The sequence below is a fragment of the Phyllostomus hastatus genome, unplaced genomic scaffold, assembly GCF_019186645.2.
Source record: "Phyllostomus hastatus isolate PE091 unplaced genomic scaffold, TTU_PhHast_1.1 phas_contig_150, whole genome shotgun sequence".
Lineage (NCBI taxonomy): Eukaryota > Metazoa > Chordata > Mammalia > Chiroptera > Phyllostomidae > Phyllostomus > Phyllostomus hastatus.
In genome coordinates, this window is record NW_025333611.1 from 7,384,451 (window position 1) to 7,397,518 (window position 13,068).

At 54.0% G+C, this 13,068-nt stretch overlaps 1 protein-coding gene across 2 annotated transcripts in view; it reads left to right on the forward strand.

Annotated features, from left to right (window-relative positions):
* The window catches only part of SLIT3 (slit guidance ligand 3), a 517,665-nt gene that overhangs the window by 346,649 nt on the left and 157,948 nt on the right, over window positions 1–13,068 (forward strand). For both annotated transcript variants that reach the window (XM_045824010.1, XM_045824020.1), the window contains exon 5: window positions 11,069–11,140. In XM_045824010.1, coding sequence (XP_045679966.1) covers window positions 11,069–11,140 — 72 coding nt within the window. The remainder of the gene's footprint in view (window positions 1–11,068; window positions 11,141–13,068) is intronic.

Genomic DNA, 13,068 nt, shown 5'->3' on the forward strand with positions numbered 1-13,068 from the left:
AGATCTACACAGTGTGGCGGGGGGAGGGGACCGGTTACAGAGCCGACTGTGGCAAACGTAGTCAAAACTCTCTCACTGCCGGCCATCGCGCTCACAGGCCCTGTAGCTGGGGACTGAAAGGGCCTCCTCTGAACCCAGAGTTTCATTCTCTCTGTTACCCGTGCCTCGCGAGTGCCGGAACCCAGAAACGGGGAGAGCAGCAGCTGCGCTTGCAGCTGGACGGGGTCAGGCGCCCGGCCCTTCCCTGGGTCCAGTCTGTTCCCCAGGCCGGTGCGCCCTCTCGGGCTGGGTTTCGGCTCCGAGACCTGCTCAGCCGAGCTCCCCGTGTAACTAGCTGCTCACTCCCACGCTTCGGTGCAGCTCACGCAGCCTTTCCCTGCTGGAGACTTTCCTGAGGGTCCTTAGAACGCAAGGCTGTCCTCGTGGCCGTAGTTCTCAAGCGTGACGCGCCACCGAGGAGACGGAGCTAGCAGGGTGGGGAGCGGGGCAAGAGCTCTTTATAACCGAAAGGGGCCAAATGGACTTGGGGGTGGTGTGGAAATTCCCGAAGCTTGAGTTTTCTTCTTCTCGACCTCTGGACCAGACTGTGGCCTGGCATCACTTTCGATTATATCTTGATCCATTCAACAAATATTTTTGAAGCCGAGTGTCAGGCCTCACGCTCAGCAGAAACCTCTGACCATGTTAAACTAATGATTTAGTGAGGGCCCCCGTGGGAATAACCTGTCACCTTGCGAGCTTGACCTTCGTCCGAGTGTGGTCCAGTAAACGACCTCTCCAGATCTCAGCTCACTTTTACCTGCGCCCAGGTCCCAAGCTCACCTGCAGCTTTTTGGTGAAGCCAGCTTTGGCCTTGCCCTGGGGCAGTTCCCGAGTGGAAGGACTGCATTGCTGGGTGATCTGACATTTTGCTCGAGCCTTTGCGTTTAGAGCAGGAGGTGAGAGGGGCGTGGGAAAGGGATTGTGTCGTAGACTCCCTCCCTCCCCACAATGCCCACAGAAACAGGCTAACGTGGTAACTGATAATACAAACTTGGAACCCACCGGAAAAACACGTTAGAAAGCACACGCTCCGCCCCCTCGATTTTTGCTAATCACCGAGCAAGCAGCTCTTCACCTATGGGACATTATCCCTAGGAGCCTGTGGCTATCAGGCCGCCATCTGGGAGGTCAGTTAAGGTGCCCAGGCAGCGATTCATCACACAGCCGGACAGGCGCACACGCTGTTTCAGAGCAGCTCCACGCACGCTTCCCCCGGCCCCCACCGCCTCCCCCTCGCTCACAAGGTTTCATCTCCTAATTGCAGAGGCTTTTTGGCATGGGGACGTCTTTGTGGAGAAGAGAGGACTCAATTCGGGCCGCCTCTCTAAAGAAGACACGGGAGCAAGGACGCTTCTCCAATTAATCAGCAAATGCTTGGCTCCTGCTTTCGGCCAGGGGATCGATTTACATAAAGCTACTTCTCAAGATGAATTTGCTTCCCTCTCCTCCCTCCTGCGTTCCCCTTGTCCAGCCCACATTAGACATGCTACTGGGTTTCAGACTGACAGTGTCAGCTACAACAATCAAATTAGGGATGAAAGCCTCAGAGGGTTGCCAGGGGGAGAGGGGCGGAGGGGGTGGAGGGGACGGGAACAGCGTGTCCGCCTAGAAGGAGGGTGGATTGTACAGAAATAGCTCCTTTCCCCAAACTCCATTGGGCAGACACACAGCTTCAACGGAAGGGAAGAATCAAAAACACTCGTCTCCAAACTTTTGAACTCAGTGCACACCCGCCCTCTCCCCAGTGAAGACTGATAAATTAAACCAAAACGTCTCAGTGGGCCTAAAAATTGGCAAGGGACTATCTCAGGCCCAAAGTTCGATCCTGCAATCCGATGATTATCAGCATCAGATTTCTGCACACAGTCTCCAAGCCACCCGAGTCACAGTTGCGCCCTCTGAAGGGAACACGTGACGGACGCACGGACTTGACCTGCGTCTGGTGCTTGTGGTTGGAATCCTGCCGATGTTTCCTCCACCCCTTGGTGAAGCAGGGGAGTCCAGACCGGAACAGAAGGCACAATGGGGCTGATAAGGAGAGCTCCCCAATCCCATCTATCAGACTCGCCTTTGTCACCAAATTGTGATAATCCCAGGGATCAGTGAGCCGTTGAGGAGCTCAGCCGCTCTACCAGTTGCTGGAGATGATCCGTCCATTGCGATGCTGCTCCGTGAGCACAAGAGCCTTAGATGGAGTTGTGTGTGCGAATTAAATGAAGAAAGCTTCTGTTTGGACTGGAAGCGTTGGTTAACACCCCCCTCCCCCAACCCCCAAGGGTGCTGGTTCAGGAGGACTCCCATTACACCGTGTGGCCAAAAGGAGGTCCCCTGACCGCGGGAAGGACGGCGGAGGGACTGGAGTAGCTCCAGCCACGGCTCGCTTTCCAAAATCCAGAGGTCTGTCTTGACGGGCTCCCCTTCATAGTTCCTGTGACATACCCCACACCCCACTGGGCTCCCTCAGCTCGGCTCCGACATCTGAAACTCTCTCCCTGTCTTGGCAGTGAGTGGGCATTAGCCACCACATCCAGTTTCTGCGCCGTCCAAGCTAATAGGCGCCAGCCCTACATGGTTACTGAGCACTTGAGATGGACGTGAAACACGCACCAGCTTCCAAAGATTTTGTACAAAAATGAGTGTAAAGTACAGTACCTCATCAATAATTTTTATCTTGGTTACATGTTGGAATGATAATATTTTGGATATACTGGGTTAAGTAAAATACTTTATTAAAATTAATTTCAACGGCTCTGGACAGGTGGCTCAGTTGGTTGAAGCATCATCTGGACACCAAAAAAGGCTGCGGGTCCAGTCTGCAGTCAGGGCACATACCTAGGTCGCAGGTTCGATCCCAGGTTGGGGCACATACCGGAGGCGACCGATCAATGTTTCTCTCTCCCATCTGTGTTCCTTTCTCTCTCTCCTTCCTGCCTCCCGTCCTCTCTCTTTAAAATCAGTAAACATATCCTTGGGTGAGGATTTAAAAAATTAACTTCAACTGTGTACTTACACTGTTTTTAATGTGCCTAATGAAACATTTAAATTGCATGGGTGTCCCGTGTCATATTTCTATGGAGAATGCTGTTCTAGGGTTAGCGAGTTTCCCCTGGAGCGGTGCTGGCCTCTGCACTCTTCCGCCCTGGCCGGCACAGAGGGTTATTCGTTTGCCGCCTGGGGAAGCTGAGTTAGATGGCCCCGCGTCTGCCCAGCTCACCCCTTCACTGCCTTTATTTTCTGCATTCCACCTGGTTTCCTTCTCTTCTTTCACCTGGGTGATCCTGGTGCATGTGAGCTTGCGATCTGCAGAGCATCTGCCCGAGAACAGACAAAACGAGGCCCCCATTGGTAACTAACCCGAGAGCAAACCAGTCCCCTAACTCCGCGCTCGTGCAGCCCCCGGGCCCTCGGAAGGAGCCTTCGCTCCGTCGTACTAAACACCAGGCCTTCTCCGAGGCCTCCGCTCTCGATCTGCCTCTCACCCTGGCCGCTCAGGCCGTCCTGCTCATGACCTGCCCCCCAGTGAGTTTTCCCTTAGAGTGCAGCCTTTCTGGAGAACTGTAGGAAATCACTGTCTGTGAGATCCCCCAGGAATATGCTGATACCAGCCGGCCAGAGCCTGCCCTACCAGGTTCGGGTGCGTCCAGGGACGGGGTGCTCACTCGGTTTTCTCCCGCCATTTCTCTGGGATCCCAGGAAAGGGTACCCTTGGGCTCTCCCCTCGTGGGAGCCTCCAAACTGGGCCCCCCAGTGGCTTTCTAAAATACAGACCTGCTCACTCTTCCTGCCTCAGGCATCTCCCGTGACTCTCCACCCCCTCAGAATTTCGAACAACACCAGCAGGCTCGCCCCTGAGACACAGAAGGCCTTTGCGTCTTGGACGCAAGATGTTCCCTAAAATCAGACTAGACACTTAAAGTAGTAGGATACCTTATTTGTTAACTTCATGCTAACAAAATGAAGATAGCAATTTGCATTTATGTTCTACATTAGAGTATAGAAAGCACTTGCTTGTCCATTATGGCCATGCTTATTCCAATTTCACAGACGTACAAGTGGAGCCTCAGAGAATTGAATTTGACATTCTTAAAAGACACGTGGCCCATTGCCTTGCACAGCTGGGATGTGAACTTGGCACTGAATCCCGTGCAGTAGTCATTCTACCCATGTTCTCAAACTTGTTCCAAATTTTAGACTCCAGAGCCCATCCCAGGGTTTCTGATTCCCTAGGTCCGGGGTGGGTCCCAGGCACCTGCGTGTCAAGTTTTTTATTACAGAAAATTTCACACACGCATAAAAGTGAAGCACAGATCATAAACGAACCCCCTTTGTACGCGTCCAGTAGCCTGTGTAACCCCCTCATGGCCAGCCTCGCTTCGTCTGTGCCCCTACTCACTCCCCCTCTTCCGCAGTACTTTGAGGCAAAACCCCAGATGTCATTTCATCCTTAATTATTTCAGTAAGTGTCTTTCCAAGGTAAAGAGATAAATGAAAGGAAACATAACGCACGACACCATTGCCACACCTAAGGTTTCTGTGAAAGGGGTCGATGTCTTTTGTCAAAGCCCCACCAGTGAATTCTGGCGAGGCAGTCCGTGAGTCCCGCGGTGCGAACAGCTGCCCTGCGACGTGCCAGCTCTCGGTGACATCTCCCAGTTGTCCCGATTTTATCGGACTGCCCGCGGCGAAAGACCCCTCAGTACTGGATGCAACCAGCCCGCAGCCCTGCAAGGCCCAGGGGCCACGATTATCATCTTCTCCCTTTTGTCCCCAGAAAAAAACAAAAAGAATTTGGGACCTGGGGGAAAACACAGCTGCGAATTACTGCCCGTGTCGGTGCGGAGCAATCTGCGGCGTGAGTTCAGGCGTGAGGAAGGGCTGTGTGCTCGCTGCCAGGGAGCACACCGGTGCGCTGCCGCTCTCGCTTTCGGAGGAGGCGTCTGGGTGACGCTTCACCTTTGCACCTGGGAGGGGTCTGTTTGTCTGTGTCCGGGGTGGATGAGAATGCAAGCCCCGGGACAGAAATGTGGTTCTGCTTCCTTCTGTATCTCAACATGTAATGTGGTACAGCACATAGTAGGCACCCGATTTCATTTTCTGAATCAAGTGCCTACTATGTGAGAGAAACAAGGCTCTGTTCCGAGCTGACATTTACTTGGCCGGCGCTAAATCTCTGAGTGGCATCACAAGGACTTTTCTAGCAAGCCTGCCGAAGAAGACTGCAGAAGGGGCTCTGGCTGGTATCTTCCATTCAGAAGCTTTTAACATCAAGGGAGCCGGCCACGTAAGCTCCCGCTGCCATGGAATATTCAGAAACCCAACGGGGGCCCTGGGGACAGTGTGTTCGGGTGCCCCACGCACACTTTGATCCTCTGGATCTCCGAGACAGGTGGCGGTTCTTTCAGGAAGTGATGCGGTGACTCCGTGTAATCTCCTTGGACAAAGGATGCCACCGACCAGACGCCCTGCGGGAGGGACCAGGGCTTCTGAGCTGGGACACAGGCCTGCCGCTCTTTCGGTTTGGACAGTGGCCCAACTGCAGACATATGACCTGCCTTATTGAGATGAATGGCCTGCAGAAGAGATTTACCTTTTAAGATAAATCTTCCCCGAAGTCCACATTGTGAAATCCCCAGGGGACAATTTTTCCTGCGTGTCTGTCCCTCCTGCTGTATGAAGTAAGCAAAGCAACATCTTCCTCTTTGGTTTCTAGATCGGAGTGATGTGTCATAGCTACTGTCTGTGAGGGGTCGGGGCGGAGGGGCCAGGGCTCACCTCTGTCTGGGGTGGTCGTATTGAGAGTACAAGAAATCGTAGGTTCATGGGTTTTCCATCAGAAACTCAAAGACCCCGGAATGACTTTTGGTTGATGCCTATCACACCAACGGGCAGGTTCCCTCCTACCAGGCAACGACTGGGAAAGGAATTTCAAAATAAACTCAGGCCCAAGAGAATCAGAATGGTGAGAATCAACTGCCCTGACCCCAAACCCGACAATGGTTCTAAATATAATGGATCCAACTTCAGAACATTCCCTCTTTTAGTGTGGCTGATCAAGAGCTGATGGGGTTTTCATTTGTTTTTATTTATTTTGTTGTTGATGTTGTTTCTGTATAGGCACCTGATTGGTCTCCATGCACGGGGCTTGGGGGCATAGGCAAAGAAGGTTTCAGGCTGGATTCAGTTTTCTGTGGTCAGTTACCTCCTCCCTGTGGCCTCTTGATCTTGGATCCCAGATGTGGCATCTTTCCGGAATGATGTTTTTAATCTTTGGAGAACTTCTTGATTCAGGAGAATTGTCCTTGATGCCTTCTTGGGAAATGCGTTGGTTACTGACACCGCTGTCATCTCCTGCTTCTTTGGACTTTGCTGCTAAAGGTCATGGCTGGGAACCTCCCGAGCAACCTGTCCTTGGGTTCCTGGGGTCACCTTGTCCAGCCTCACGGAGAACAGGCAGAGCCAGGGAGTTTGCGTTTGTCTTGGCGGGGCAGGGGCGGGGGGGCAGTCTCTAACAGAGGACACCCGGCGCAGCGGGGCTTGCAAAGGTTGCAGACCGGAGCACCCAGGGTACGGAGTCAAGGCCAGGACTTGACCTAACTGTGCCCGAGTCCCCTTCTTCTCCGTCCTGCTCCTCCCTCCCTCATGGGCCTCTCCTAGGCGCAGTGTGGGAGTCCATCCCGTGGCCAAGTGTCGGCTTCCGAGGGAGCCCACCCTAAAACGAACCCTATTCTCTCCTGTTTCATCCAAAAGAATCTGGAATAAAAAATGGGTACTCCTCTCTAGATGATAGAGGAGGGACACTTAAATCTCTCCCCAGGTTTCATGGAGAGAATGTTAGCAGCATCTGTGTGTTTTAATCTTTGCAGAGTTGTAGGCATCTGTGCTGAGGAGGAGGATAAGCGATACTTTCAGCAATGGCTGAAAGTATAGGGCTACATGGGCGGCGGGGAGAGGTGGTCTAAGAAACCAACACAGCCATTCGTTGCATGTCTGCAGGGTTCCACATGCTGTGCAAAGTGCACACATGTGCCAGCTCATTCCACCCTTGAGACTAACCTCTGAAGTCAGTAAAATAATAGCCCCACTGTACAGATGGGGAAACTGAGGCATGGGGCATTTCCGTAGCTGGCGTGATCATATTGGCAACAAGTGGCTCCACCCACCTCAGACACAGGAATTCCGCAGAGAGGTTGAGGGAGTTTCCACGCCCCACTTTATACCTTCTGAATAACGGGAGATCGATGTATAGGAGCAAATCCCCACCCCACCCCCGACAACTGCCCCAAAACTGCCACTTAACACAGACAGGACTTCCTGGAAGTGTGACTGGGACTGAAATACATGCACTGTTTCCAGTGGGGCAGAGAGCGGGCTGTTTCCCTGCTCCTCGCCGCTCCTCCTGCCTGGAAAACGTGGGGTGGGCGGGGCTGGGGGGTGCTGTGGTGGGGCGGGCGGGGGGGGGGGTGCTGTCTGTCACTCACTGTTGCTCTGAGAACAAAGCCAGCCTGACATCGCGGGCAGAGCCCCGGGAAGCCCATCAAAAGCTCCACTGGAACTAGACAACCTTTCAATCCATTTATCAAAGTGTCTGCAGTTCCCGTCTCAAGGTAGCTGAAGCAATAATAAATTTGCAAAGAAAGTTAATCTGTGTCCAAAACATTTTAGTAAATTAAAAAGGTGGAAGGGGGGCGGGGTAGCTGGAAGGAGGATGTATTGGTTCTTGCCAACTTCTATTTGACTTACTGTCTCCTTAATAAGTCCTCTTTGGTCTTGTGTTTTTGGACGGAATAATCAGTTGGTTAATCATTTTCCGGAAGCAGGAAAATGCACTTTAGCTAATGCAGTCCCCTTTCTCTCAGAGCCCTAATTATTTAAAAAGGCATCCCAATCCGTAACCCCACTTACCAACCAAGAGGGCCTTTCCCACCCGCGTCTCCCTTTACTTCCCCCAGCACACCCTGGCACACCTCCCTCCGACCCCGCCCCAACCGCCTGCCTTTCATCTGATGTTTAAAAAAAAAAAAAAAGTGAGTTCCCTTTTTTGGTCACTTCCCAGCATTCCCCCTCAGGAAGGGGGGCGCACTCAAGCCTCGAGAAGCAATTGGCCAGAACTAGACTCTGGGGCACCACGGATAGATTTTGTTATTTTTATTTAAGTGTCAGCTGAGAATGGTGGCTCTTGTCTCCCTCAAGGACAGCACTTAGCAATAGCTCCGTGCCCCGGCATCACGCGGAGATAAACACGCTATTAGGAACCCTCACAAAGGCCCGGAGATAATTGCGAAGGGACAGCCACCGAAAATGAAGCGCCAGCCCCGAACCCTCCTCCACGCCCCGTCAGTTAACACCATTAAAGCTGTCAGTTTGTCAGCCTACTGGAGGTATTTATGAAATCAATACACACTCGCGCACGCGGGTGGCGGCGGCATTGTTCGCTGGAGAGGAGAGGCTCGATGGAAAATAAAATTAATAAAATTTATAAGCAGATTGTCGTGGAGAACAGAGAAGCGCCCCGCAATCTACTGGTTTGGCTCCGTTGTGGCAAGAGCAGACCCATGGCAGGGAGGGGGGTGGGGAGGAAGCTGGGGGAGAAAGCCTGGGCCCCTCGAACGCGGGGTGGGACTGGGGGCATTTACGGCGAGAAGGCAGCGAGCAGAAACCCAAGGGGCTGCCCCGCCCGAGCGCAGGATTCTGCCTGTGCGGCCACTCCTGTGGGAGATTTCCCAGCAACCCCGCCAGGTGCTTCTGCTTCAACATTGCTCTCCCCTCTCTTGGCCCCACTGCAGTGCAGAGCAGAACCTTTGTGCCACTGGTGTTCCTTCCGGGTGTTCTGGGGTCCTCAAACTCAAGGGACCAATGCGTTGCTGGGGTGTGAGCTCCTCGTGGCTTCCAAGCACGGTCAGAGTGGACAGTTCTAAACGTCTCTCCTGTGTGCTCCCTCAGCCTGGAGTTTGGTCCTCAGCCGTTTGCCTGGAGTGTGGCCTGAGCTGTTTCCCAAAGCGGCCAGAGAGAGCAGCTGAGCCAGGGCGGGCAGTGGGCCGGGGGCTTGCTGTCCCGGAGGCCAGCCTCTGCTTGGCAGAAAAGACTGGGCCCATTGTGGCTGCCGGAGCCTCGGGTGCGGCCCAGATGCCTGGTGGAAATCGCATTAGTCAGATGACAGGACCCGGGCCCCCTTCTCTTGGAGGCTGATGGAGAGCAGAGGCGTGGCCTTGGTGACACTGCCTGACCTTTGCTGTCATCGTGGGCTTTGTTCAGCGCCCCGACTCCAGGCCGGAGCCCTGCTCATTGAATCAGGCCCAGCCGGGGGAGCCTGCAAGCAGGCCCCTCGTGCATCTAAATTTACTTACCTCGGGGGCAGACAGAGGAAACTGGATTTGAGATGGAGAGCCCCCTGCTACCCAGCCCCAGGAGCCACCGGGATGCAGATCTGCGCCCAACCCCCAAGGCTGAGCCTGGCCTCAGAGCCCAGCAGTGGCCCCAGGCAACCCCAGCCTCTCCAGCGTCTGCCCTGGCTCAGAGGGTGGCAGCTCCCCTCAGCAGACGACAGAGGGAAGATGACCCCTCTTCTGCTTTCTAGCGTCCTTCCTGCCCCCTGGCGATATGTGAACTGCGGGGGCCCAGGTTTTGGTGGGGGTGGCAGTCTGACCTCTCTTTGCAGCTACACTGGGGACCTGCTAGAGCTTTTGATGAGGCCTCCGTGGGAATCGGCACGGGGGTGTCCCTTGGTGCACTCGGGCTCCAGGGCAACTTGGCTGTTTAAAGACCTGTTTGCCCTCTGACCCAGCACCTGCTCCTTGTAGGACATCCCCAAACTGCGTGGACAGAGAAACTCATCGTCGTGTTTTCCAAAATCGCAAATTAACTAATTCACTAAGTAATACCCATCTATATAGCCATCTACACGCTCGGATGAGGTGCAGGCATTAAAATGTTGGCATAGATGCACCGTTAGCGACAGAAACAGATGTTCTCAATATAATAAGTGAAAAAGAGGTTATAACAGGCTATATGCTATGAGATCATATTGGTGAAATTTATATATAAATTACTCCTAATTGGTAACAGTGCTTACGTCTGGGTAGGTAATTTTTTTGGCCTTAATAGCTGAAGGTTTTTGTGTTCACTTCAAAATAATGGAGATATATATCTATAACTATAGATACAGGCATGTGTGTATGTATGTATGATTCATATATGTAACTATAGATCTAAACATACATATGATTGATTACTCACTGAGATCCCAAGCTGCTCGAGGGATGAATGGAAACCGTGCGAGTGTTTGGTCTAGCAAAACATTTAAACAAATAAAACTGGAAAATGAAAATGGAAAAGACTCGAGGTTTGGGGGGATTCTTAGGGGGCCCCGGCAGAAGATCTGGGTCTGAGCCAGCCCCCAGAGCCCCCGACCCTCCCCAGAGCAACACGGGGCCCTGCACGATGCCCAGCGAGGTGCCCGTGGGGCCCCCGCTGTGGACGGCCCTGAGGAAATGCCGCGCGAGTTCCTCGAGCCCCTCACAGAGATGACCCCGCAGGCTCCCGGTGCTCCCGGGGACTCGGGGGCCCACGGAGACGGTCGGTCTCTATCGGGAAACGCGGCCGGCCAGGCTCCACTCCAATCCCGGACGACAAAGGCAGAGGGTCCCTGAGAGGTGGCAGATGGAGTGGTGGGGACCCTTCCTCGGGGGAGGGACGCCGTGGGGAAGGAGGGGCAGGGGGTCATCTCCAGGAGGTGGCAAAACAGAGGATTAGGTGCCGAGCGTGCAACAAATAACCCAGCGTCTTGGCTCGTGGCCTGGAGGTGCGAGACCACCCACAGAGCCCGCCCTGGAGGCGAGCGCTCCCGCCTGGTAACCATTTCGGCAAAGGCCACCTCCAGAGGAACAATGTGAGGGCTTGTAGCAGCCTGGGGCCCGAGACTAAACAGGCCCCCAAACAGCCTCCGAGGGGTTTTGTTATCATAATGAGATGCAGATCCAGCCGCCCGAGTGAGTGGTTAACTCCGTGTGCCTCTTCTCTTCTCGTTTAGAGATCTGAGCGAAAACCAGATCCTGGGGATCCCAAGGAAGGCGTTCCGCGGCATCGCCGACGTGAAGAACCTGTAAGTAATGTGGTTTCTTTTTGTTTTGTTTTTTTTTTTGCTTCGCCGCAGAAGCGGCTCTCTTACCAGGGCAGGGGTGAGGGACAGGATGAGAAGGCGGTGTCACTGGGCCGTGTGTGTGCGGCCTCGGCCAGGCACCTTGGAGACAGACTGGGCGATGTGCTTACGAGGTTTCCAGGGAACACAGGTCAAGTGCCCCGACAGCCAGCTCCGCGCAGTCCTGTTCTTCCCTGGATGTCCGTCCCCACGTGCAAGCATCGGCATCCCAGACCTGGGTGGGAGGCTGGCCTCACTGCAGTAGTTCCGTGGTCTGGGACTCAACTCTGCTTCCCCCGGGGTCGTCATCTTCTCTACAGCTAGGATGGTAACCCGATGGGGCTGCTGATGCACATGAGAAAATATTTTAAATGCTTACTGCATAGCACACAGTAAATGTTCAGTAAATGGGAGGAGGAGGAGGCTCGTGATGGTGAAGGCCTCACTGCTGTTACCAGAATCTGGGAGGGAGCCTGGGACTCGGTCCCAGAATCCTGGGGAGACAGAGACAGATCCAAACCACTAGGCGCTTGGATTTTTCTTTTAATTTGGAATAATTATTGATTCATAGGAAATGTCACAAAATGGTAACAGGTCCACGTTTCACCCGGTTCTCTCCCAGTAGAGAGATTTCTCTCGCAATTTAGTATAATATCAAAACAAGGAAGCCGATATGGGCAGGCTCCTCCGACCTTATTCTTCAGATCCCACAGCTCTCATTTGTACACGCTCACACTTGAGTGTGCGTGCGCACGCGCAGCTCTCTGTGACCATCTCACGTGCCGATTCCTGGGCCCCTAGCTGCAGTCCGAGGGGGGCGGTCCCACGGCTGCGTTCTGAACTGGCCCGACACCCTTGGTCGTGTGTAATTGCCCCCACAGTCTTGATTCTCAGGGAGGCAGCTAAATCTCACAGTGGTTCTCAAAAGTACATGGGGGTGTGGGGTTTGTTGTTGTTGCTGTTTTCCTGTAGTATATCCTGAACCTCACGAAAGCCTCGGCAGCTGGAAGATTCGGGGTTCTGCGGGCGCGGGTTCCTGCGTCCCCCAGGATCCGCTGTCAGTGCCCCCGGTCCGGGCCAGGCAGACGCGCTCAACGCAGGGGCCCGGACAGCAGCGAGGCCTTTGGTCTACGCCAGGGCTCCGCATGTGGACTGGGGGGGGCAGGGGTGCGGGAGTGGAGGTAACGCCCTGCTCGAAGAGCGGATTAACCGGCAGAAGGGAAGGGGGACGGGTGACTTCACGCCCCTAATCACTTCAGTCAGCGCTCATTTACCGGCCAGAACCCGTGAGTCCCAGAAGTCCCGTAATTCACATTATCAGGTGGCTTCTGGTAAAACCGGGGGCAAGAAACGTGGGTGTACAAGAGAACGTTCTGTGGTTGAACAGTCCACGAGGGAAGCGGCTGTGCATGCACGGTAAAGGGCTCTCAGAGCTCAGAGAAGGAAAACAGCGCTAGGCAGCGTTGCCTACAGGTTAGCATCCTGGCCTCGGGGCCTGGCAGACCTGTGCCTGGTTTCCAGCTGTTCGGTGGGCCAGCCGAGTCTGCGGCCTTACGTGCATCACTTGGCACTTCTGAGCCTGCGTTTCCTCCCCGGAAGACGAGGGTCAGAATCATACTGAACCTGCTGGGGTTTTCGTGAAGGTTAGTAAAATAATGCATCTGAATGACTTAGCACCATGCTTGGCACGTGGAAGTTATTTAGAAAGTTCTAGCTGCTGTTATGGCTGTATTCCTTTGGGTTGTTATGACTGTAAAGACTTTACACTGTGAATTCCAAGCGTCCGTCAGCGTGAACGAGGCAGGTCTCATGGGCAAAGTGTGGAGGCAAACCTGTGGAAGGTGTGTGTCCAGGGACACGTGCAGAGCCATCCCGTGGGAGAAGGGGTGGTT